The sequence below is a fragment of the Schistocerca nitens genome, chromosome 1 (assembly GCF_023898315.1).
Source record: "Schistocerca nitens isolate TAMUIC-IGC-003100 chromosome 1, iqSchNite1.1, whole genome shotgun sequence".
Lineage (NCBI taxonomy): Eukaryota > Metazoa > Arthropoda > Insecta > Orthoptera > Acrididae > Schistocerca > Schistocerca nitens.
In genome coordinates, this window is record NC_064614.1 from 459,297,059 (window position 1) to 459,324,146 (window position 27,088).

General features: G+C 37.2%; 1 protein-coding gene across 1 annotated transcript in view; it reads left to right on the forward strand.

Annotated features, from left to right (window-relative positions):
- Window positions 1–3,017: 3,017 nt before the first annotated feature.
- Window positions 3,018–27,088, forward strand: part of LOC126251785 (uncharacterized) — a 91,837-nt gene continuing 67,766 nt past the window's right edge. The window contains exons 1-2 of the mRNA XM_049952416.1: window positions 3,018–3,357; window positions 3,516–3,735. Of these exons, the coding sequence (XP_049808373.1) occupies window positions 3,284–3,357; window positions 3,516–3,735 (294 nt within the window). The 5' untranslated portion in view covers window positions 3,018–3,283. The remainder of the gene's footprint in view (window positions 3,358–3,515; window positions 3,736–27,088) is intronic.

Here is a 27,088-nt window from a genome sequence, read left to right on the forward strand (position 1 = left end):
TATGCGGACGACACAAATGTCCTGATAAGCAGTAGAGGTGACACATTGCAAGATGCAGTTAATGAAGCTACTTGTCATTTACAATCGTGGTTTGAAGCAAATAGACTACTCATAAATACTCAAAAAACTGTAAGTATGAACTTCCGTACTAGACAAAATCTAACCCCCTTCAATGCAGTTATAGTTATCGGCAAAGATGACATTACGTACAAGCAGGATATCAAATTTCTTGGAGTTAACATCAGTAACACACTAAATTGGAAACCACATATTGAGGCATTGTCACAAAAGCTTAGTAAAACCTGCTATCTATTACGATCATTAAAAGACACAGCCAGTTTAGATACCTTGAAGCTGGTGTACCATGCCCTGTTTGAGTCTGTCTTGAGCTATGGCCTAATCTTCTGGGGAAAGAGCTCTGATTCTCTCACAGTTTTCAAGCTACAAAAGCAAATAGTAAGAATAATGAAATGTAAAAAAAGAACTGAACACTGTAAACCACTATTTCAACAGCTAAAAATCCTGCCACTGCCATGCCTCTATATATTGGAATTAGCTTGTTTTACAGTACAGCACTTGGATGCCCTCGACGGAAATGCAGACCACCACACACATGACACCAGAAACAAAACACAGTTACAAATTATAGCCCACAACACAAAATTATATGCGAATGGGGTTAAATGTATGGGCATTAAAATATACAATCACCTCCCAACAGACATAAAAACAAGCAAAAACCCAAAAATAATGAGAACTAAATTAAAGGCATTGCTACTAAATCACTGTTTCTATTCCATACATGAATTTCTTGAAACAAAATTTTAATTACTTGAAATAAGCTGTTTATTCAGTTGTAGATGTTTCTACTTAGTAAGATAATTTAATTATTGTATCTTATCTATATTCTGTCTGTATCTCATATAGGCCTATGTATTCTGCTATGTGAACTATGTACCACAATATTTTAATTACTTGTAAAAAGCTGTCTATTCACTTGTAGATATTTCTACTTAGTAAGATACTTTAACTATTGTTTGTTACTCATGTTCTGTCTGTGTCTCATATATGTATTCTGCTATGTGAACTATGTACCACAATATTTTAATTACTTGTAATAAGCTGTATATTCACTGGTAGATATTTCTACTTGGTAAGATAATTTAATTATTGTTTGTTACTCCTATTCTGTCTGTATCTCTTATATGTATTCTGCTATGTGCAGTATGCACCACTGTCATCTCTCATCACACACCACCTTTTTTTATATTTTGTCTATATATCCTGTATGTATTCTGCTATGTGAGTTATGTACCACTACTGTCATCTCTCATCATATACCATCTTCACATAATTTTTCAAATTGACTTGTCCTATATCATGATGTGCATTGCTGTACAAATTGAATGATCTACAGGACCAATAATAAATAATAATAATAAAATAATTAAACTCTAAAGCGTAGTTTACATGACATTAGGTTGCAGGCAGCTGCGCTAGAGGCCAATGCAGATGCGCACCTCGCGTTTGCGCAACTCGTTGATGAAACTAAACACTAGTGGCATGAGTTTTGAGGTTACGTGTGTTTGTAGAGTGTAGACAAACTTAAATATGAAGTGGGAAACGGAGAATAATGTTCGCTTTATGGATATCTATGCTTTGCATAGGTGTTTGTAGGATTTCAGTGATGCTGATTACAAAAATAACCAAAGTATTGCTGCTGCTGAGACCATCATGTGTGATTATAATATAGATGGTTTGACAATATCCAAGCTGCAGGGCGAAATTTATTGCGTTAGGAGCACGTATATAATTGAATTAAGAAAAATACAAACAAGTGTAAGTTTAGCTGTGGCAATGCTCTCGTCTACAACACTAAAATCCCATCGTTCGAGTTGGCCAACTCTTTGTTAAGGAATATTGTTGACAGGAGGGAAGGCTATACAAATTCCAGAAGCTGCAGTCTTTAGTCAATATTCATCTATCTAAAATGTTATTGCAGTGCTCTCCATTCACATACGTTGGAATTTTGAAATAATGCGTGTTCAGATCCATCTTCAACAGAGTGGTGTGCAAACCATTCTCTTCTTAGTGCGGCCTGCTTCGAATAATTATTGCTGTTAATGTTAATAATTATTATTGGCAATAATTATTTGCATTAATGAAAAAGCGTCATCACCACCTAAACCCGCATCTTGTATCGTGCCTAGTGTTCTCGATTGTAATGCACACAATATTATATGTAATTTCAGTTCTGGCGACAGTGCTTCATGCGTTGCAGTACCTTTACTCCTTATCGCATAATTAACTCTATTTAGAAGAAACGTGAACAGTTCTGGTGAGATTATAAGATAATTAGAAGAACTTCTTGGGTCTTCCGTTATAAATTTCAGCAAGGATTATGAGCAACCTAGCTGACGTCTTTTCTTTATCCAGTCGTGAATCGAAATACATTTCTTATTGTTTTTCTTATGCAGCGATTCCACGCACAAGCTTTAACTCTGTCACAACTCGTGCGACGTGCAACTGCCAATATTTTCATTTCAGACACGACTCATGAACCCCCAAAACGACGAGACTGAAGTGTATACTGACTGGTGTTGCCGTGTCTTTAGTCATATATGAAACCACTTGCGTGCAACTCATTCCACGCAACGAGTGGCGAAACCCAATGTCGTCGTGTAAACTAGGTTTAACCTTTATTTCACAGTTTCACTTTTAGTATAATGAAGATGGACGTAGAAAGCATCCAAAATACCAAGATAATGTAAATTAGATTAATGACACAGGAAAAGTATGTGCTATACACCGTGTTGCAATTAAATCAACAAAGCGATTTTGAAGTTTGTAAAAGCTATGCTTTTAATATTGAAATTTTATTTTTCTGTTACCTAAGTATCTGTGTATACTTTTCAATTTAGAATCAGTATATAGCTATTACCTTATCATCCGATCAATCTCATGTTCCTACAAAGAGCAAAAGCGAGTTCTCTGGAAAGTTTTTCTGCGATTTACATAGTAGATCTGCAAAACACGTTTAACAAACTTTACAGTATCTGGTTTGTTATTAATGTTGCTGTTTGTTGTCATCTGCATTTACAGATATATCAGATAATTTAAATATTTTATAACAAACTGCAAGTAAAACTAATGACAAATGTAATTACGAAGAAAGGCGTATTACGTGGCTCTTGAAATGTCGCCCTTTTTAACTGTCTCTTTGCCTAAGGTGTTGGAATAAAATTCAAATGTGTCTCTGGATACAGCCAAACATTGTTAAAGCATGGCGAGTGTAGATATGAGTCTTGACGATATCATTCAAAAGAAAATAGTGAAAACCCCTTATGGGCGCGCAAGGCAAGTGTTTTCAGCGAAACCGTATGTGACGTGTATTTAATTTAATGAAGTTCATTAAAAAAGCTCGATTTTTAATGTTTCATATTATACTAAAACTCTTCAGTGCATTGTAAGTAGTGGTTATAAGGTGAAGTGTTTATGAGGTTTTTATTTTATAGGCTGAAAAGAAACCAGCAGAAAAATGAATCTTCGCGAAATGTTAAAAGAAATAATGCGCCTCGTAAGAGAGGGGGCATAACAAAAATCAGCGATGCTCGGTTGAAAATCATACAAAATAAGCGACAGAAGTTGACAGATGCCCGAGATAAGTTGGCGGAAATTGCGAAGAAGAGTGATGCTAGAGAGAAACTGGAGAAACTTCGACTAAAACGGATGAAAGTGAGTGTAATATTGGTAGTTTCAAAATATAGATTCGTCACTCTTTTGTTGTGACATTTGAAACCAAGTTTTGTTTCAGTTACGTCTAACAGACAGTTATTAATCCGTTGAATTAAAGATGTGTTCATAAACATTTTTGAGTAACTGTTGTCGGCTTCTGTAAGTCTCACGGTTTTGATGTCATTTTTAACTTATTACGTGATTCAATGGCTTTGTTCACTCCCAGTACTGAAAATAATTTTACTGACAGCTTCTTAACCTATGAAATTATACCATTTACGTATTTATTAAATAGAATTGTGTAGCTTGTAAGTGCAGAAATTGGTGTGCTCTTTTTCACGAGAACACAATTCGTCTCTAGACAAATTCTATCCAGTAATCCCGTGTTTGCTTGTTGTCGTTCCGTGAATCGGCTTTGACTAGTCAAATAATTTATAGCGGCAGTGGATAATAAACCAGTTACGTAGGTATGTAATTCATCTTGGGCTATTTGCCAACAGTTGCAATATTTGTGAATGGGGTATAAATAACAGCCTAAGGGAGAGTAATGGATTTATGTATGTCTAGGAAGAAGTAAGCTGTTAAGAACGATATATTGATGCACTTGTATTATTGCAACGCTGCTGCTTTAATAATTCAGTATGTTCCCAAAGTTAGTCTTCTCATCACTATACCTAACAGGGTACTACATTTATGCACAGCCAGACCTTATGTTGGGTCAATTGAAGAACAGGATACGTCTCTTAGGCATTGACCAGTGATTTCTTATTTTAATCATAGGTATTAGTTTATTCTTGAGGTGTAGATAACAAATCGGGGAAATACGGAAGCGTCCGATCCCGCCCGTCTTTGACCCATGTCGTCACAAATATGGCGGAAACAAAAACACACACACACTTTCCACAAGAAGCCTAATGACACTAACGGGACAAGCGCGGGAAATGGGGTGTTCTGGAAGGGGGGCAAACTAAATGTAAACAAATTTAGACGCCTTGCGTAGCTTCTACGCGTAAATGAAGACAGCCATGCATGAATACCCACCCACCTCCCCAGGGGTCGTAACCCCTGCAACCCATAGAAGATAAAGATGCTTCAGTAGCTGATTAGTGTTTTTTGTCTTAAAAAAAAAAATCTCACGGGATAGAACGAACAGATCAGAAAGATAAATATAATAAACTAAAACAGAAATTGGGTGAAACAGATAATTAAAATAAGTAATAAGTGTTTTTCAATTAAAAAAAAAAACTCACGAGATAGAACAAACAGATCAGAAAAGTAAATAAAATAAGATAAAACAGAACTGGAGACAGCCACACTCAAACCAAACTCTGCACTGTCATGACGTCACACACAACACCCTTACGTCACGGGTCAAAGCCGACGTGTGGGATCGGACGCTTCTGTCGACCCCAAATCGGTTATCTTCTGTGGCAAAGCAGCATAATTGTAAATAAAAATAAATGTTTTACAAAGAGATAGATATTGTTTTCTTTTTGTTGCTTGTGGTAACCTAAAATTATTTGTGTACACATGTTGAATTATACCTTTTTCTCATAATGAGTTGTTTCAGTTGGTTTCCTCTGCAGTTGATTCATATCCTGTATTATGTAGATCAACTTAAGAATAGGATACTAGTGATAGCGAAAGCAAAAACAGTGACACACACAACGCTGGCATCTTGTATCCCAGTTGAACTACAAATGTCTCCTATTCGTCAGTTGACTTATGACCTGTATAGGTCAGCTGAAGTACAGGACACAAATTTTACATTTGTTGCTTTTGTGTCTTTGCCAGTATTGGTATCCTGTCCATCAGATGATCTATATAGACCAACTGAAGAATAAATTTGATTCGAAATATAGGCATATTAAGTGTTTGTCAACAATGTTTTTTATCTATGCTACATCCCTTTGTTCCTTAACATTAGTCTATCTTTGCAATGTATTGTGTGTGGTAACTTGTAACGTCATTTTCCAAAGCCTGTGTGTTGTATCACATTCTTCAGTATTCCCCTAATGTTATGTTTCGGAGTTGTTATCCAGGTTTTTGTTGGTTTCACTTTAGCTGAATGTCAAGTCTTCTTGGTGAAAACCATGTACAATGTTTCACTTCGTTTTTGACTATTTTAGAGTTGACTACTGTAGTACGTTGTGATTTACTGTTGTACTTTAACCCTTCACTCCCTTACAGTTGGGTTGCCCTATATCTTTTTCTAATTTTCCTAGGTGTTAATTCTGCTTCATTCAGTAATTATTTTTTACTTTACATTGTTGATGCATAATTTGTCTCTTGCTTCTAAATAATGTCTTCCTCCTTTCTTTCTCAGTCAGATCATATTGCAGAGAACAACATGGAACAATTCTAGAAATTCAACAGTAAAATGAAGCAGCATAAATACTACGTGCTCACATATGCCTGCACTTGTAATATGTACATGCTTACGTTATTGGTAAGAGTCATTAGTAACTGTACCACAAATTAACTGGACATGCCCATAGGGATTACAAAACATTGTCAGTTCACTTGCTGTGCACACAAGTCAAAGCTTTAGATATTTTCTGATGAGGATCAGAAGTTTAGGTAAACTAAGAGGTTACATCTTTCATTAAATAGGTAAGCTGTAGTCCTGAGAGTTGGTAAACTAATTGGATAGTACAGATAGGTGAAAGAGTGCCATTATAGTTTGATAGAGTTCACTGCATGAGTGATAAAGAAATTTTATTGTATTGACAAAAATTTCTGAGGCTTTTTCTGTATTAATTTTTTTGTGAGTCTACAAAAGTTAGCTTACTAAAGTGGATGGTTTATTGAGATACTTTGAGGTGAAGTTTGACCCAAAAAGTTTCTTGATATTTAGGCAACTCTTGCTCTGGTATACATCAGAAATGCTACTACATATAGCTTTTGTTATCTGGGGCCCGCAGTGCAAAATATGTCTTCTAATGACATTATTATTATGAATATAAACCAGTTGCACTGCTCTTTAAATGGTTTTTATTTTATATATCATTTGCAATGAGCCCATTTTGGCATATTGCCATCATCAGGCGCTATGTAATATTGTTGCTGCCATGTACTGTCTGTTTTTTGAAGTGTTAGTTTCTACTTAGATGTAAACTGGAGATGTGTATTTGACTTTGTTTGTTTTTATTTTAGCTATTTTTCTTTTGACATCTTCATTTTGTTTTAGTATGTTTACAGGCATTCCGAAAGTATCAAAGACCTGTTTCTTAACTGTATGCTGATCTGTACTACTGCTAGGTTTTACTTCATTTCAGCAACAGAAAAGTCTGACATTATGTTCTGGTATCTCATAAGTTCTTTTAACAGAAGTGTGTGAAATCAAATTTCAATTTCAAATCGTACTAATTGGCACACTAAGTGCTTATTTCATTTTCTTTTTTGTATTTCACTGAAATTAAACCTCAAGATTGTAATGGCAGATGGGGAAGGGCTTGTTCCTGGTGTGAAGACAATACTCTGGCAATTTATAAAACAGACAACACAAGTGGCACTTGAGAATGTCCTTAGATTTTCTACTGGCTGACTCCAACCACAACATCAATGACAGTTATTTTAATCAAAGTGTAAGTTCTATTGTTTTTGCTTTGTAAGAGCACCCTGAAATATATTTGAAGACTGAAGAAGTTTTTCATATTAAGAACTGTAGGGGTCCCTATTTGCTATTCGAAGAATGTGAGTGACCTGCCTGGTCATCGGAACAGGCCAAATGAATAATGAGGTTTATTACAAAATTTTAGTCACATAAAAAAAAAATTCCAAGCATAACCTTGGCATCCGACAGTTGGTACTTCAGAAAGACGGTTGCAGATTTTGGAGTTTGAGAGAATGTGGAAAACAAAAATTGCAAAATTAGGTTTGAGTTCTGGCTGTGCCAGCTAGACAGAAAAAAAGTGTGTTTCTTTCTGATTCTGTAATGTATTTAGGAACTACAGAAGTGTCCGATTCCACCCGTCTGCTTTGACCCATAGCGTCAAAAATATGGCGGAAACGACCATACACTATGGCTCCAATATGGCGCCTATGACGTCATTACGTGAACATGACCACAAACACGAAAATACATTGAAAAACACACACACACACACACGTACGTTCCACAAGGAACCTAATGAAACTAATGGGACAAGTGTGGGAAATTGAGGGTTTTTGGGTGGGGACAAAGTAAATATAAACAAATTTAGACACACACCACCATACCAAACCACACAAAACGACAAAAAAAAAAAAAAACAGACAACACAAAACTCCCCAAATTCCACTAAACACAGTATCCTCTGGAATCGGACACTTCCCTTGACCTATATAGCTCAACAGCAGCTCCCGATCTCACAAATTGGAATCGAACACTTCCCTTGACCTACATAGGTCAACAGATACCAAATCATAAAACCCAGAACTACAACCACGTACACAATCATCACTACCTCAAAAAACACAAAAAAACCAACAAAATTGGAATCGAACACTTCCCTTGACCTGTTACCCTTATGACATCTCCACGTACAGCTGCTCCTGGTCAGAGACGCCGGAACTTTAGTAAGCCTCATTTCTTCACGACATACTGAACACTTAATGACTTCATCAAAAAATCCGAACAGTTGAAGAAATTTTATTAGAGACAGCGCATTGTCCCCCGTCATCCCCGACAACCAAAAACTGTTGATCTTGTCAGTCATATCCATACCTACGTAAGACATAAAACAAAAGCAATTTAACAAAATTCACACATGACAAACAGAAAAAAAACTACAATAACGTCGAAATAACAAAACTAAAATCATTAACTCACAGAAAAATATTCCACTGAATGCATAGTCCCAACACCACACACGTGCAATGCTATCACGCAAATGAACCCCATACATCACGTAACACGCTACCCATAAACACACCACCAGAGAGCACCACCGATCACATTAAAACGACACCTACAAACACGCCACTCTCACAAACTAAATTCCGCGCCGTCGTGACGTCACACACCATAACAGCCTTAAGTCACGGGTCAAAGCCGACGGGTGGGATCGGACGCTTTGGTCAACCCGTATTTTATTATTCTGTCCTCCAGAATGGAAGTTAAGTCAGAAGCTTAAGAAACTGTAACTAAGCATTTTGTATGATATGATAGTTGCATATTGTGTTGGGCCCTAAAAATATCATTTTCAGATTCTGTGTTCACAGATTAAAGTGAGTGTTACTTGTCACATAACCCAAATGTACAAATTTATTTAGCAACCCAGTGTTAAGGATTTTTGTCTAATTTTGCAGGTCTGTTCTTTTACCCTTCATATACAGCAGTTATCAGCCATCTTTATAATAAGTTGGGACTTTGAACTGGGGAGAGATTTGTGAAGAAGGCAATCCAAGTGGGGAGCCAGGGTTAAAGAGGACTTATTGTAAATCCGAACTGGGGTTCCATCTGGAACTGATGACTGACTTGTTTTCAACTCCTTCACATGCTTCTGACTGCCAGAATTTCTAATGCCCAACTTATGGAATCCTTGCTACAGTCAAATGATGATACATCAGTGATTATGAAAGTGACAGATTCCACCCGTCTGCTTTGACCCATGACACCATCAATATGGCGGAAATGGCTATTCTAAGCATCTCCAATATGGCACCTATGATGTCAATACATACACACGGCAGCAAAAACGAAAATACATATAAATAAGATAATAACGTCTCCCTCAAAAAATACAAACTAACGCGGCAGCTGTGGGAAATTGGGGGTTTTAGGGAGGGGACAAGTTGAATATAACAGTAAAAAAAGACACCATGATCCATGCAAAATGACGAAAAGAAAATAATGAAAATCTACAGGAATCGGACACTTCCTTTGACCTACATAGGTCAACCGCAGCTGACGATACCAAAAGACCAATGCCTACAGCTAAAACTACAAAAATTAAACTAGGTCATTTACCTTGACCTTTAACTTTAAACCATAACTATTGATATGAAAAACCCACCACCTACAACTATATGAAAAACAACCAAAATGTCAACACTTCAAAAAATAAAAAGTCAAACATCTCTACGTAAATTAAAACACATTCAGTACACGAAACATTACAACTCGAGAAAAATACACAAAAAAAAAATTACTTACCGCCAAAAAATGTTGAGGGGGGCCCATCAAACACAAGACGACATATACAAACACAACCAACTCGTTAACTCTGTGCCATAATGAAGTCACACACAACATCCTTATGTCGTGGGTTAAAGCAGATGGGTGGAATCAGATGCTTCCATTGACCCAAGTTGTCCTGTGTCAACAATTCTTTTAAATGTGAACCTTAAAACTTCAGCTTTTCTTTTGCTGCCTTCTGTTGCAATATCAGGCCAGTCGACAAGTGACGAGATAGAAGTGTTCTACCCCCTTACTGATTTTTATGTAGGAGAATAATTTTCATGGGTTCTCAGCAAGATCTTTTGTTGAGATGTGGGTGTGAATGTTGCATACATCACATATATGAATGTCTACTAACTTTTTCCTGGCAAGATTTCCGCATTCATTTTTGAACAAGAATGCAACACTTGGCTTCCTCAGCATTTTCCAAATTCTGTTACTAAACCAAGGTGAATCTCTTCCACCCTTAATCTACATATGTCTTCAAAGTATGATTTAAAGTCAGTTTAAACTTATCCCATATTTCCTCTATGTCCATCACATCAGAACTAAATGATTTCTATTTATTCTCTGTGGGAGGCCAATGACTTCTTACCTGCTCCTTTCACCACAAAAATGCTGCAACCGTTCTAATGGATTTAAATTGAGTTATTAATCTTTGACAACCATTGTAGCTAGCATATCATGCTCACTAATGCCTGTCTTTATACTGACTCTCTTGATAAGATCAGGCTTGTTTGTAACTAAAATGTCTAAAATATTTACATAGCATATGGGTTGTCTAATTATTTGCTCGAGATAAGTTTTCAGAAAATGTGTGCTGTGAATCCGTTGATGTCCCAGTCTGTACTTGGCGCATTAAAGTTGCCTCCAAATAATATAGCTTGATGGGGTTACTTCTGCAGTACTTGCCTTCAATGATTGAACTACTGCTAAGTTGAATCATCCAATGAATGTAGTTCCCTTAGCCTGGTTGTCTGGATAATTTCACGGTCAGGCTCACTTTAGACCTCTAAAGACACAATATTTTTTGTATAATGCAATGAACACCCTCATTCCCTTTCTGTGTCAGCTAACCAGTTTTTTCAATATACTTTCCATCCATCACTAAGTAATCCAGACCTTTCTACTTCAGCTTCATCAGCATCTTCGTTCCAAGTATAATTTGAGTGCAACAGCATTCCAGAAGAATTAAGTCAAGAACTTCACAATGTATGCTTCGCAGTTTACTGCTAAAATTCTGACTGTGGATCAAACTATCGCCTAGCCTAAGAAACCCTTGTGTGTACTCCCCAAGTACTCAGCTACACGATTAGCTGCTTCCTCTGTTTAGTGTACCTGTGACATACCTGTTTACCAATACCTTTTCTTTTAGTTATAGTTTTGTTTGTCCCGGCTTCTTGAGATCTCCTGGTGAAGAGATACGATAAGTTCCGTAGTGTGTTACGTAACAGTTGGTGATTTAACTTTTAAAAACTGCAAGTTTATTGGCATTTATGGAAAGAAAAAGATTCTCTTGCAGTCATGTGTAACATGTTGTGTGTGTAATGGGACTTACTGCATCATAAATCGGTCAGATAAATTAAGCTGCATTAAAGTGTTGCTAAGCAACGTAATCAACATTGTGATATGTGTCTCAATTAAAACTGGACCTCGATATTTTAAATAAACTTTCGGTTCATTTTGTCAAAATCAGTACTTGTCTCAAAATTAACTTCCAACTTAGTGCATCAAGTCCAAGCGCATTTGTAACTATTGTACGTGATTTACAGGGCAGCTTGCTTACACACTGGTGTGTAATATATTTTAAATCAAGCTCGCAAGTTTGTTTTCCCTAAATGGGCTAAACAACTCTTTCGTAATAACGTGATCTCACGTGAAGTCTAACTGGAACTGGATTTGTGTCCATCTGAGTCAAAATCATAAAAAATAAAATTCACCGCACAGGTCAACGAACTGTACATGCACACTTTTGCACTCTTAAGTGATAACTCGTCTCGGAGTAAAAGCCACACACAAATTCACACTTTGTTTTGCATACAAAATCAAAACACCTTTATATTAAACAGATAAATTATGACATGCAATTACTAATTAAATATTTCCATATTCTGAATAAACTTAAAGATCTTGTGTTTCATAATCGATAAATTTTATCACCTGAGTGAAACTATCAGTTTGCTAAAATGGATTCAGATTACAGTCAACTCGTGTCTGGACAATGTCACGAATGGACACTTGCTTGGAATGAACGAAATACCTGTACTGAAAAATACTGTCCTTTGAGTGATTTAGTGATCAAATTTGGGTACCCCTTGCACCGCTACACTGCCCCCCAATCTGTGATGTCGCGATAAGACCGAAGACTTTACAGGATTCATTGGAGCGTGGTAGGATTGTGTACTGTGCTGTTATACCTTAGTCCAGGCATTCCAAGATTCATACCACAAGTTGTAACATACACTTCAATTCAAATTTTACATGAGTAGTTGTAAATGGGGGCCTAACATAAATTGCCTGTTTAAATGAATCTCCAAAAGTCAATTAATTTGTTTGAATTTCACTTCAAGGCGCGATGCACTTCACACACACACACACACACACACACACACACACACACACACACACACACACACACACACACAAAACCCTTCACTATTTGGTGAGAAGCCCTTTCAACTGGCTGCACAAGGCAGGGATTGCAGCCAGTTCTGATAGAAAACTGGTAGAACTGCAATCCCCACCGAGTCGTATACATAGCTATAGTCGGCTCGGCCATTTTCTTTTTTGCTTTTCAAACGTGCTGCGTACAGTGTTGGGTTGAGTGACATATCAGCTGGTAACCTCATCTCTGCTTCTCCACTGTGCATCTTGCAATTCTGTATGGTGCAAGTGTTGTGTCTGTCTGATACTGTTTTGTCAACAGAAAAATGAAGTGAATGCATAATTCTTCCAGTTCTTCGATGAATGTGTTTCGTAATTTGTTTAGTAAAGATTATTTCTCTGAAATTTGGGTTACAACATTTGTCTGTTTCACGGCTGAAGTTACTTACTGCAGATTGGCAATATTCTCGTCGATGTGTGTATCGTGATGTACTGCTGTGTTCGAAAGGTTTCACTTGTCAACCGTCAAGTGCTGATTTATTGTTATAAAAGCGCACTACAGAATTGATTGTGCATTTTTCCCTTATTGTGCAGATTTGCCTATTCATCATAAATACTGTGAGTATTGTTTGCCAGTATTTGTTTTGGTGATTTTTTTTTTCCCGTGTACATTGTCATCCAATATTGATGTTTGTTCCATCTCATAATTGTCCTCAGTTTATATTATTCCTACCACCGTGCCTTCATGAGATTTGTATTCATTTTCCTTACCATAATGGTTATTGGTTCATCATGAAATTCAAATAATTATTTCTGTATGTTTTGTATCATACTTTCATTGTCTTCAGTACATGGTTTTTTTATTGTGTTTTCCATATTATAGCGCCGATTAGACAGTTACATCAGCTCTTTTTCATTTCTTTCTCATATTTCCTCTAGCTTTGATCGAGCCCATTACACACACATGAAATATACCTTCTACCATTAATACATAAAAAATTCCTTCAACAATTCATAAACGTAAAATACTTCTGCTTCTAGGGCATTCTTTTAAACTTAACTAATCAACCTGAAGTCAGTTAATCTTGCTTTCTCTTGTTCTTCAATCTATTAACTGCTGTTTTCTTCTTTCCAGAAATTATTTTCTGTGAATTTTTTCATTGTAATTTTCTTAAATTATTGTGGTGTGTTTGTCATAACAAGTACTTTGTAATTAATAATAATTGAATAAAATAGTCTTCTTAACTATATATAAAATAACGAACAAAATAATTCATCTTGTAGCTCATCCTGTGGCTCAATTCTAATATTGATGTCCTGTTAGTAAATACTCTTCTCATTCTCTTTCCCTTCATTTTCTCTTCATAAATGGTACATTTTTTCTCATTGATAATATTTCTTTATCTCTGTATGGTGGAATAAACCTTTTATGACATCAGAATCACAGTCAGCAAGTATATAACTTCCTTCATGGGGAATTTGTATTATTCTGTATGGTCCAGTATATTAATATTGCCATATCTTATTTAACTTTTTATCGAGGCCTTTGGATGGTTTCTCAACAATATTTCTTCTCCAACAGCATCACCTTATTGAATTTTGCTTTTCGTAATTGAGCTTGATGTTGTAGATTCCTTGAGGTGTCCTCCTTAGTGAGATTGTCTCCTTCAATTTGTGGACATCCCTTTAGCCAGTCTTGAGAATCATCCTTGACATACATTACTTGGTTGGGCGAGTATCCTGTAAATGTATGAGGCGAGTCGTTATAAATACTTTAAATCCTGATAACCACTCGATCCATTTGGAATGTTGGTGTGTGGTATATGTACGTAGAAATCAATTTGATTCGCAGAACAATCTTTTGATTGGATTCTTGCAGGAATAAAAACATGATACTTATATATGTTTAATATTGTATTCTTTCATAGTGTCTCTCCAGATTCTGCTGGTACAGTAGGCAGCATTGTCTGTCAATATCATCTTTCGTTTTCCAACTATGTCACGAAATCATTGACAAATTTCTTTAACATAGGATGCACATGGAGAGTCCTCAAAGGATACAATTTCACATACTTTGAAAAAATATCGTAGACCGCCAGAATATACTTAATCTTCCACGAGTAGTAGGACATGGTCCACACACATCACAAGATATCAGTGTTAAAGGTTGGTGTGGTATGATTGGATGTAATTCAATTTTTCGGCAATAGTTGATGGGTTTAGTTTTCTGGCAAATCTTACATTTCGTTAGAATGTTACTAGTCAAACGTTCTAAGTTCGGATGCCAGCAATATTGGGCTAACTTGGCTTTGCATTGTAAAGATCCAAAGTGTCCCCACTGCAGGTGTGTATACCACAGTAAAGGTTCCAGATGTTCCTTTGGAACACACCCTTTCCAGGGTTCGGCATGAGTTTTTCTACGAAATAATATATTAGATTGTAAAGTATATAGACTACCAGAATGATTTGTAGCTCCTTGGCTGATTACATCTCGAATAGGTTTCCAATAAGGATCTTGTTCTTGCAACTGAGACATATTGTGACACAACTTTGAAATTTGTTTTTCACAAAATGCAGTAGATATATTCATTACTTCTATATCTAAAGTCTGTTCTTCATTATCCTGTCTTCAGTTACAGTGTTGTCTTTTCCTTTTATATATTGCACTGAAATGTTATATTCTTAAAGTTACAAGGCCCATCTGGTTGACCTTGAGTGAACCATTCTTCCCGTTAAAATATAAGACTAAGCTTTATGGTCACAAAATACGGTTATTCTTTTTTCCATAGACAAAATATCTAAACTTTTTAAGTGCCCATACTAAGCTAGTACCTCTAACTCTGTTGTACAGTATGCCCTTTCACATTTAGAGAGCATTCTACTTGCGAATCCTATAATCTTAATGATATGAATATCTTGTGGATCACCCATTTGGAACAGCGTAGCGCCTAGGCCTGTTTCGGAAGCATCAGTGGCAATGTAAAAATGTTGTTCAAGTTTTGGATGGTGTAACAACTGGGCGTTAACTAAAGCGTCTCGGATTTTGTCAAACACTCAACTACACTCAGGGGTCCATTTCCATCCACATGATCTTTCGCAATAAATGTAATAAACATTCTTGTGTGATTAATTAGTTAAGCAAAAATTGGCAGAAAAATGAGGCTAATCCCATGAAAGGTTTTAATTCCTTTTTATTTTTAGGATAGGGACACTCTTTGATAGCACTCACTCTCTTAGGATTCAGCACAATACCGTCTGGCGTAATTATATGTCCTAGGAACTTTAGTTGACTTCTGGCGAATCTAGATTTCATTAAATTTACCATTACTCCATACTCTTAAGAATTGTGCAAATACTTTTTCAAGCAGATACAGATGCTCCTCCCGTGTTTTGGTAGCGATCAATAAGTCGTCCACATACAAGGTAACTCTATTGAGCAAATCTCTATAAAGTACAGTGTCTAGTGCCAATATAAATACACCTCCACTAATATTTAGTCCAAATGGCATAACGGTGAATTGGCAGCTTCCGCCCATAAAAATAAAAGCAGTATACTTTCGAGTTTCAATAGAGGTTTTTGTTTGCCGGTATGAACTTCTCATATCAAGGGATGTTAGAAAGTGGGCACCACAGAATTTCTGAATTAACTTGTCCAAATTCTCAGGTCTTCTCTCTACCGATTGATTATCTTGTTTATCTATTTGGCATTTTCTTTCTTGACTGCCTCTCTCTTTGACCAAGGAACAGAATAGGGAGTGCGACAAAAAGATTAGTGTGGATAGGTCTTAATGTCGTATTCAAAACCTTTGATTATTCCGGGACATTTGCATAATACGGGCAGATAATTACTTAAACAAGCAACACAAATCTTCTCGCTGACTTGCAGATAGGTATTTGGATTTGGAGATTTTCTCCTGAAGTATAATTTGACTTATTTCTTCTCCAATATATTCAATATAGAAAGTATAATCAATTAAATTACAGTCAATACCAATATAGCTAACCATTAACTTCATGCAATACTGATCTGGGACTACTTTGCCCTTTATCACAGAGGCTGTCAAAATGTCTCCTTTGGAGTCCAAGGTACATGTTCCATCTTTTAAACAGGAGCAAATAGCAGTAAGGGTAGATGACACATTAGTAACCGATGGGCCATCGTGTGGCAAATCTATTTAACAAGTACTTTTTATCCATTACTGATGGAATGGGATTGTCAGGATCAGTTAATAATGCCCTTGAATATCTGAAACTAGCCTTTACAAATAGCTTCAGGTACATGAATATGTCACTCACTTCACCAAAAGAAATAACTTCCATAATAAAATCTTTAAAAACAAAGCATTCTAGTGGTTCTGATGAAATATCAACAAAGTTAATTAAGGCATGTTCTTGTGAGTTTAGTACAATTCTGAGTTACTTGTGTAACCAGTCAATTATAACTGGGACATTTCCTGACTGGCTAAAATATGCAGATGTTAAGCCTTTATTCAAGAAAGTGGATAAAGAGATACCATGAAACTACAGACCGATTTCACTTTTGCCAGCATTCTCAAAAGTTTTAGAAAAACTAATGTACAGGCAGCTTCTCAACCATCTGACCACAAATAACATATTATCAAGGACACAGTTTTGGTTTCTGAAGGGTTCTGATATCGAGAAGGCTATTTACACTTAAAGTGAAAATGTACTTACTTCATTAAATAACGAGTTACAAGCAGCAGGTATTTTCTGTGATTTCTCAAAGGCATTCGATTGTGTGAACCACAACATCCTTTTATATAAATTAGAATTCTATGGTGTCACGGGCAGTGCTGCAAACAGGAAACAAAGGGTGTCAGTGCAAGGGACTAGTGAATTAAGTCATCAGTCATCATCAGAATGGGAAGAAATTACATGTGGTGTCCCACAAGGATCCATCTTAGGGCCATTTCTTTTTCTTGTGTACATTAATGATCTCTCATCAGTTACACTACCAGAAGCAGAGTTCGTTTTGTTTGCAGATGACACAAGTATTGCAAGAAATGGTATGTCGAGTGTAGTTCTAGAAAGATCTGCTAATGATATTTTCATGGATATTAATAAATGGTTTAAAGCCAACTCACTGACATTAAACTTCGAAAAAACTCACTATATGCAATTCAGAACCTGTAAGAGGTTTCCACCCATTATATGCATTAAGTATGAAGAAGAGCATATAGAAGAGGTTGGCAGTCTTAAATTCCTGGGATTACAACTTGATAATAAATTCAGTTGGGAGGAGCACACCACAGAACTGCAGAAACACCTTAATAAATTTTTATTTGCAATTCGAGTGTTAGCAGACATAGGCAACATAAAAATGAAAAAGCTTGCATACTTTGCCTACTTTCATTCCATAATGTCATATGGTATAATATTTTGGGGTAACTCAAGTCAAACAAAAGTTTTCAGTCCAAAAGCGTGTAATACGTATTATCTGTGGAGTAAATTCACGGACGTCCTGTAGACGTCTTCAAAGAACTGGGTATACTAATTACTGCCTCTCAGTATATTTACTCCTTAATGAAATTTGTCCTAAATAATCTCTCTTTTTCCAACGAACAGCTCAGTTCATACATACAATACCAGGAACAAAAATGATCTGCACAAGTACTTAAAAGCACTTACTTTAGTTCAAAAAGGGGTCCACTACTCAGGAACACTCATCTTCAATAATTTGCCAGCAAACATAAAAAATTTAGTTACAAATAAAGATGAGTTTAAAAAGAGCCTGAAAGACTTACTAGTGGCCAACTCCTCCTACTCCATTGACGAATTTTTTAATAGAAACAAATGACGTATTGTATATATATTCATACTATTCCACTCCATTGACGAACTTTTTAATAGAAACAAATGATGTATTGTATATATATTCATACCACTAGTACATGTTCCACATCTACGAGGATCTCCTCAGCACGGATCTATGGAACAAAAACGAATCTAATCTCTAATCTAGTGCTGCTCCAGCATCATACAAAAAACTAGACCCCAAACACATGGTACGGTCATTCTTGAAACAATTAAGAAGATACGTTCTATTGAAGCCCGCCCCCCCCCACCCCCCGCCGCATCATAATGTTGACTTGTGCCTGCTTTGAGCCCTTTTGTGTTTTCGCACTAAATGCTCCAGGTACAGTACATCCAGTAACAGGAAATATAAGCACTTTTGCTCCTCGACTAATTTGTTTAAAACAATCTTGCGTCATTACGCTAATGGTTGCTCCAGTAGCAATCAAAATTTCAACATAAATACCATTTATTACTGCTTGAACTACTGTCTGCAAAATTCGTCCACACTTACTCTAACTGTAAAGTGTTTCTTCAATCAGTTCCTCCCTTAGGTCCAGATTATACCTCAGTACATTCAGTTTGAAGTCATTCTAGGAAGGCTTTCGCTGACCGGTTCTAGTTTAATCTTTCAGTAGATGTCATGTTCGGTGGTTCATGTACTACAACAATACGTACAATATGGTCAGAATTTGCTGATTGTTGCCTTCACGACTGTATTGCTCCGTTGCCAAGTGGTATCGGTCCTTGCGGTTGTTGTGCTTGTTGAGTTGCATTTGCATCTACCCATCAAACTTCAGGTGTCGAAGAGTCTTTCCAAGGATGTTTACTATCAGGATTGTCTTCTGGGTATATATCACGTCTGCGTGAATTACCATACTGATTATTCGAATCACATTTTGACAGTCTGTGATCAAGGGCAAAGTAGTCCTAGATCAGTTGGTTTTCCTGATTATTATTATTATTATTATTATTATTATTATTATTATTATTATCTTCTTTCCTTTCTCAGACCTTAGGTCTGGTTAAAAATGGAAAGTGACGCGGACCTTGATCAAGCGTGACTTCCTTTTAACTGTACGGTATATTTTACATTGCATTTAGGAACTTTCGGGTAATTTAAGGGGCTCCGGAACACCCTATACTTGCAATGTTAAAATAACGCTTATAAATTACATCTTTCCTCACAAAGTATTTGAGCTAGGAAGTTGAACTTTTTACAGATTATTTATTGGAATATGGGCTATAACTTAACACAGGGATTTTACAAAATTTTAGTTCAGTTATTAAAGATGATTTTTTTTCAATTGTAATGAAAATTCACAACATTTTTTGCAATTTTTTATTTATATATTCAGAAATATACAGTTTTTTGGAAAAAGGCTGTGTTAAATTATGCAGAAGGTACTGTGTAACATTTACTGAAAGTTTGAAACAAATATGTTTGGAAGATCCTTAGAAAACATGTAATTAGTATGAGAAAATAAAAGTTTTGGGAATCGAGTGACAAAGATTGGATTAACTTTTTAGTGCATTCCAGGTCCATAGGATGGATTATCTTCATCCTCTGCAAACTCCTCCTCCAGCTTCCTCTTGTTCCTCCTCCTGTTTACTCTTGCTTGTATTTCTAGAATCTTTACAGCCCTGTCTGCAGCCCGAAGGCGTTCCTTGTCTAAAGCAAGCATCGCTCGTACCATGTTAGAACCTATCTTCATTCCCATATTTCTAAATACCTTTGGCTTTCCAACATTTCTCCTTTTCTTAAAAGCCTTCAGAGGATTTCTAATAACTTTACTTTTACTCATTATTATACTTCAACAAAACAGAGACTCAAGAAACAGAATTAATTACGAATATTTCCGAGATAACGACAGAGTAAATAAACATGAAACAATCACAATCACACCAGCGATATATATTGAACCATCACAGGTTAGCCACAACACATACTTTATCTCACATCACTAAAATGTACCTGATGAACATGGACGTTAATAATAACACCATTTGACAGCAGTTTAACAGTGCCACAGTAGGTCACGCCCATGTAGAACACATTTCAAAAAAAAATTTAAAAATAGTTGTACTCTTCGGAATTGAATAAATTATATATCTATTAAAAGGTAATAGTCTGCAGATTCAGAAAACACAAAAAAAGTAAAAATTGAACTTTTCATGATTTTGAGCCTTTCCGGAGCCCCTTAACATGTATCAATAATTACAGATTTCTGTAGTTATATATATATATATATATATGTTTGGATGTAGCTGTATTGCATTGATGTACTGGTGGATATTGTGTGGTATGACTCCTGTAGTTGATAGTATAATTGGTATAATGACAACTTTATCCTGATGCCACATGTCCTTGACTTCCTCAGCCAGTTGGATGTATTTTTCTCCTGTTTTCTTCTGTATATTTGTTGTATTGGGTATGGATATTATTATTATTATTATTATTATTATTATTTACTTTATGGCCTTCATTGGACCACTCTAGTCAAAAACACAAGTTGTTACAGAGGGATACAATTTGGCTCAACGATAACTTAATATGATATTTAGGTAATATAATTATTAGTCTATTCTTATATGAAAGGTGTTTTGCTCTTCTGTCTGCCCAATATTTCTTCATTCTTTCAGATATTTTCTTTCTTTCTTCATCTGAGACGACTCTCCCTGTACTCCTTTTATTGACTTTCATTTGTAGTCTGGTTTGCGGGTCTTGCAGTATTGTGGTATTCTCTGTCTTGTTTTTTAGGTCATCTACTGTAATTTGGGGTTCTTTTATATCTTCCTTAATTTCTGTAATCCATTTAATGTCGCTCTTGCTATTCCACAATTTTTGTATTATTTTTTTACTAATTCTGTTTTCTGGAGTTCTCATCAGATGTCCAACGAATGAGATGCGTTTCTTCCTGATTGTGCTCATGACTGGCTCTATTTTCTTATATACTGTTTCATTTGATGCTATTCTCCAATGTCCATTTATTTTATACTGTTTATTTCTACATGTCCTAATTATTCTTCTTTCTATTTTTAGTATTTTGTCAATTTCTGCTGTATTAGTAGTTTTGAAGATAGTTTCAGCTGCATACGTTATTTCTGGTTGTGTAACTGTTTTATAGTGTTTTAATTTTGCATCTACAGATAGGCTTTTTTTTATTGTATGTAGTTTTGGTAATGTAATTTGCGTAGTTCAGTTTTTTTTATTCTATTCTGCCATGATGGCTTCTCATTTAGATTGTATGTTATTATTTCGCCTATGTTATTATTTCGCCTAAATATTTAAATTTATCAACAATTTTGATTTCTTGTTCTCATATTGTAATTTTGTTTGCAAGTGGTGGATCAGTTAGCATAATCTCCGTTTTTTCAAATGATATTCTAAGGCCTACTTTTTCTGCTATTTCTTGTAGTGATTTCACTTGGTGCCTGGCTTCTTGAACGGTGTTGGCTAGGAGAGATCATCATCAGCGAATCCCAAGCAGTTTAAGATAATATCGTCTTTAGCACTTCCAATTCTTATCATCTTTGGATTGTCCTTGTACCATTCTCTCCTTATGTATTCCAGTGCACAGTTGAACAAAATGGTGATAGGCAGTCACCTTGTCTTACAAGGGGAGGTCGCGAATTGTGAAATTCAGATTCAATTCATACTGCGCATAATAAAAGCTCATGGCCAGAGGTGTAATGTGGCAAAGCACCAAGATGCACTTCTCAGTCGTTGTCGAGAAAATCGACAGTTAAAAGAAACCGTTGCGGTGAAATACTCTCTACGATTAATAATTTTCTACAGCGTCGTGGCGCAGCGGTAAGTGCTCGGGTTCGTAATCCAAAGGTCGCCGGATCGAATCTCGTGCCATGCAACTTTTTTTTTGTATTTGTTTTTTGTTATTCAAATGTGTGTGTACACACACACACACACACACACACACACACACACATAACATTCCACGTAGGAAAACATATCTAAAAACAAAGATGATGTGACTTACCAAATGAAAGTGCTGGCAGGTCGACAGACACACAAACGAACACAAACATACACACAAAATTCAAGCTTTCGCAACAAACTGTTGCCTCATCAGGAAAGAGGGAAGGAGAGGGAAAGACGAAATAATGTGGGTTTTAAGGGAGAGGGTAAGGAGTCATTCCAGTCCCGGGAGCGGAAAGACTTACCTTAGGGGGAAAAAAGGACGGGTATACACTCTCACGCGCACACACACATATCCATCCACACATATACAGACACAAGCTATATATATATATATATATATATATATATCTAAAAAGAAAGATGATGAGACTTACCAAACAAAAGCGCTGGCAGGTCGATAGACACACAAACAAACACAAATATACACACAAAATTCAAGCTTTCGCAACAAACTGTTGCCTCATCAGGAAAGAGGGAAGGAGAGGGAAAGACGAAAGGATGTAGGTTTTAAGGGAGAGGGTAAGGAGTCATTCCAATCCCGGGAGCGGAAAGACTTACCTTCGGGGGAAAAAAGGACAGGTATACACTCGCACACACACACATATCCATCCACACATACAGACACAAGCAGACATATTTAAAGACAAAGAGTTTGGGCAGAGATGTCAGTCGAGGTGGAAGAGTAGAGGCAAAGAAGTTGTTGAGAGAAGGGTGAGGTATGAGTGGCGGCAACTTGAAATTAGCGGAGATTGAGGCCTGGCGGATAACGAGAAGAGAGGATATACTGAAGGGCAAGTTCCCATCTCCGGAGTTCGGATAGGTTGGTGTTGGTGGGAAGTATCCAGATAACCCGGACGGTGTAACACTGTGCCAAGATGTGCTGGCTGTGCACCAAGGCATGTTTAGCCACAGGGTGATCCTCATTACCAACAAACACTGTCTGCCTGTGTCCATTCATGCGAATGGACAGTTTGTTGCTGGTCATTCCCACATAGAATGCATCACAGTGTAGGCAGGTCAGTTGGTAAATCACGTGGGTGCTTTCACACGTGGCTCTGCCTTTGATCGTGTACACCTTCCGGGTTACAGGACTGGAGTAGGTGGTGGTGGGAGGGTGCATGGGACAGGTTTTGCACCGGGGGCGGTTACAAGGATAGGAGCCAGAGGGTAGGGAAGGTGGTTTGGGGATTTCATAGGGATGAACTAACAGGTTACGAAGGTTAGGTGGACGGCGGAAAGACACTCTTGGCGGAGTGGGGAGGATTTCATGAAGGATGGATCTCATTTCAGGGCAGGATTTGAGGAAGTCGTATCCCTGCTGGAGAGCCACATTCAGAGTCTGGTCCAGTCCCGGAAAGTATCCTGTCACAAGTGGGGCACTTTTGTGGTTCTTCTGTGGGGGATTCTGGGTTTGAGGGGATGAGGAAGTGGCTCTGGTTATTTGCTTCTGTACCAGGCCGAGAGGGTAGTTGCGGGATGCGAAAGCTGTTGTCAGGTTGTTGGTGTAATGTTTCAGGGATTCCGGACTGGAGCAGATTCGTTTGCCACGAAGACCTAGGCTGTAGGGAAGGGACCGTTTGATGTGGAATGGGTGGCAGCTGTCATAATGGAGGTACTGTTGCTTGTTGGTGGGTTTGATGTGGACGGACGTGTGAAGTTGGCCATTGGACAGGTGGAGGTCAACGTCAAGGAAAGTGGCATGGGATTTGGAGTAGGACCAGGTGAATCTGATGGAGCCAAAGGAGTTGAGGTTGGAGAGGAAATTCTGGAGTTCTTCTTCACTGTGAGTCCAGATCATGAAGATGTCATCAATAAATCTGTACCAAACTTTGGGTTGGCAGACCTGGGTAACCAAGAAGGCTTCCTCTAAGCGACCCATGAATAGGTTGGCGTACGAGGGGGCCATCCTGGTACCCATGGCTGTTCCCTTTAATTGTTGGTATGTCTGGCCTTCAAAAGTGAAGAAGTTGTGGGTCAGGATGAAGCTGGCTAAGGTAATGAGGAAAGAGGTTTTAGGTAGGGTGGCAGGTGATCGGCGTGAAAGGAAATGCTCCATCGCAGCGAGGCCCTGGACGTGCGGAATATTTGTGTATAAGGAAGTGGCATCAATGGTTACAAGGATGGTTTCCAGGGGTAACAGATTGGGTAAGGATTCCAGGCGTTCAAGGAAGTGGTTGGTGTCTTTGATGAAGGATGGGAGACTGCATGTAATGGGTTGAAGGTGTTGATCTACGTAGGCAGAGATACGTTCTGTGGGGGCTTGGTAACCAGCTACAATGGGGCGGCCGGGATGATTGGGTTTGTGGATTTTAGGAAGAAGGTAGAAGGTTGGGGGGCGGGGTGTCGGTGGGGTCAGGAGGTTGATGGAGTCAGGTGAAAGGTTTTGCAGGGGGCCTAAGGTTCTGAGGATTCCTTGAAGCTCCGCCTGGACATCGGGAATGGGGTTACCTTGGCAAACTTTGTATGTGGTGTTGTCTGAAAGCTGACGCAGTCCCTCAGCCACATACTCCCGACGATCAAGTACCACGGTCGTGGAACCCTTGTCCGCCGGAATTATTACTTTAATATATATATATATATATTACAAAAAACTAATAATAAAAAAATGTAGAAAATTATTAATCGTAGAGAGTATTTCACCGCAACGGTTTCTTTTAACTGTCAATTTTCTCGACAACGGCTGAGAAGTGCATCTTGGTGCTTTGCCACATTACACCTCTGGCCATGAGCTTTTATTTTGCGCAGTATGAATCGAATCTGAATTTCACAATTGGCGGCCTCCCCTTGTTAAGCCTGTTTTTATGAGGAATGGTTCAGAAATTTCTCCTCTAAACTTCACTTTTGATTTGGTGTTGGTTAGAGTGAGTTGTATTATTTTAATTAGTTTTGGATGGAGTCCTAGATTTCTTAAAATTTTTAGTACTGAAGGTATCTGGAGACAGTCATATGCCTTCTTAAAAAGTACAAATGTTATTGCCAGAGGTTTGCTCTGTTTCTTGTAGTATGCCATAATCAACTTTAAACTAATTATCTGCTCTGCACAGCTTCACCATGGTCTGAAACCTCCCTGATGTTCCCCTAACTCCTGTTCTAATTGCTCCTTGATTCTTTCATATAAGATCTTGGATAGAATTTTGTATGTGCAATCAAGGAGAGAGATTCCTCTGTAGTTGTCTGGGTTGCTCTTATCTCCCTTTTTGTGTAGTGGGTGGATGATATCTGTGATCCAATGTTCGAGGAATCATTCTGTTACCCAAATTTTTGTTAGAGCCCTGTGTAAGGGGGTCTTGACTGTGTCACTCACATATTTCCACATTTCAACAAAAACCTGATCTCCACATGCCTTACAATTATATAACAATTTTTTTCCTACGTCTTGGAAAGTTGGAGGATCTAGTTTGTTAGGTTTGGTTTTTATTGGGGTATTTATGTTGAGTTGTAAGGGTTCTTTGGGTTTCTCGCAATTCAGAAGTTTGTTAAATGCTTTTGCCATGATTCCTGCATTTTCCTTGTTACTGTGTGTCATTCTTGCACCTTCATCTTTCAGTATTAGTGTAGGGGCCTCATACTGTTGTAGTTGTTTCCCAAAGATTTTATAATAGCTCCTGGAGTTGGTTTTTGGTTTATTATTATTACTTTGTGAGCTAGACATTTGATTATTATTCCATACTCGGGAATCTTCTAGTATCATATCGAGTCAATTGGCCACAGACAGGAAATGTTCCACGTCATGGTCAGGGACATTTATAAGTTCCTCACGTGTATGAATTGGTAATCTTCCTTTCCAAATACGTATCACTTCCCTATGTGAAATAGGATCACTCCAGTACCTTGTTTTATTAATGTATTTTTTGAAATACTGTCTTGATAAATTGTTTACTATTATAAAATTCCAGATGATACACCTCCTTTCGTAAACTCTCTTGTTTACTACTCGACCTGTATTTCACTAAGAAAAGTTGTTCAAACTTCGCGCATGTATTACAGTTCTCACTCACTTCTGCAGACCACATTGCTGCTTCACCTGTGATCTTGGACTTATTAAATTAAAGTCTTATCATGTTCAGACCAACTGCAAGGAAAACTACTCTTAAAAAGTTGAAGAAAACTTTCGGATGGATGTCATCTTTTTCAGTTGAAAAGGTAGGAAACTGTCTGCTTTTGAAGACAACAAGTACCCTCTTTGGACAACAATGTCATTTTCATTTCCATAAGTCACAAAATTTATCTGGTGTATTCTCACAACAGGTACTTTTTTAATAAATTCTGACAATTTACAATTTGTTTCACTTTGCCACTTAGGTAATTCAATTACTTTATCCTTAATAGCCTGAAACTCACTAGTAAATAACGTGATAAGTTATTTTCAATTTGTTTTTCCTTAATTCCCTCAGCTTATTTCAACTCGAAAGTGGTACTGACTTTCTCTTCAATTTCCTTATTTCTAACTTCTATCCACTCAGGAAGAGTATTATCTAATTTTGTTGGTTTGGTCTTTTAAATATTTATCTATGCCCTTGCAAGTTTTTATTTCGAATTCTGACATCTTTTTAGACAGATCCTCAATTTGCACATTGGTCTCCAAGTAACTACTTTCACAGTTACAGGTTTTATCTGACAAATCGCTATGCCCCTTTGAAATAGTTACATATTTATTCTCCATCTCATTAATTTTACCCATAAATTCAGTGTGTAGGTTAGTCATATCCCTGGAAGCTTTTATTTTTAATTCACTAAATTTAGTATTTAATGGTTCTTCCCACTCTACTTTTAAGTTACTGAATTTCTCAGTTGTGGTGGTGGTGGTGGTGGTGGTGGTCTTCAGTCCTGAG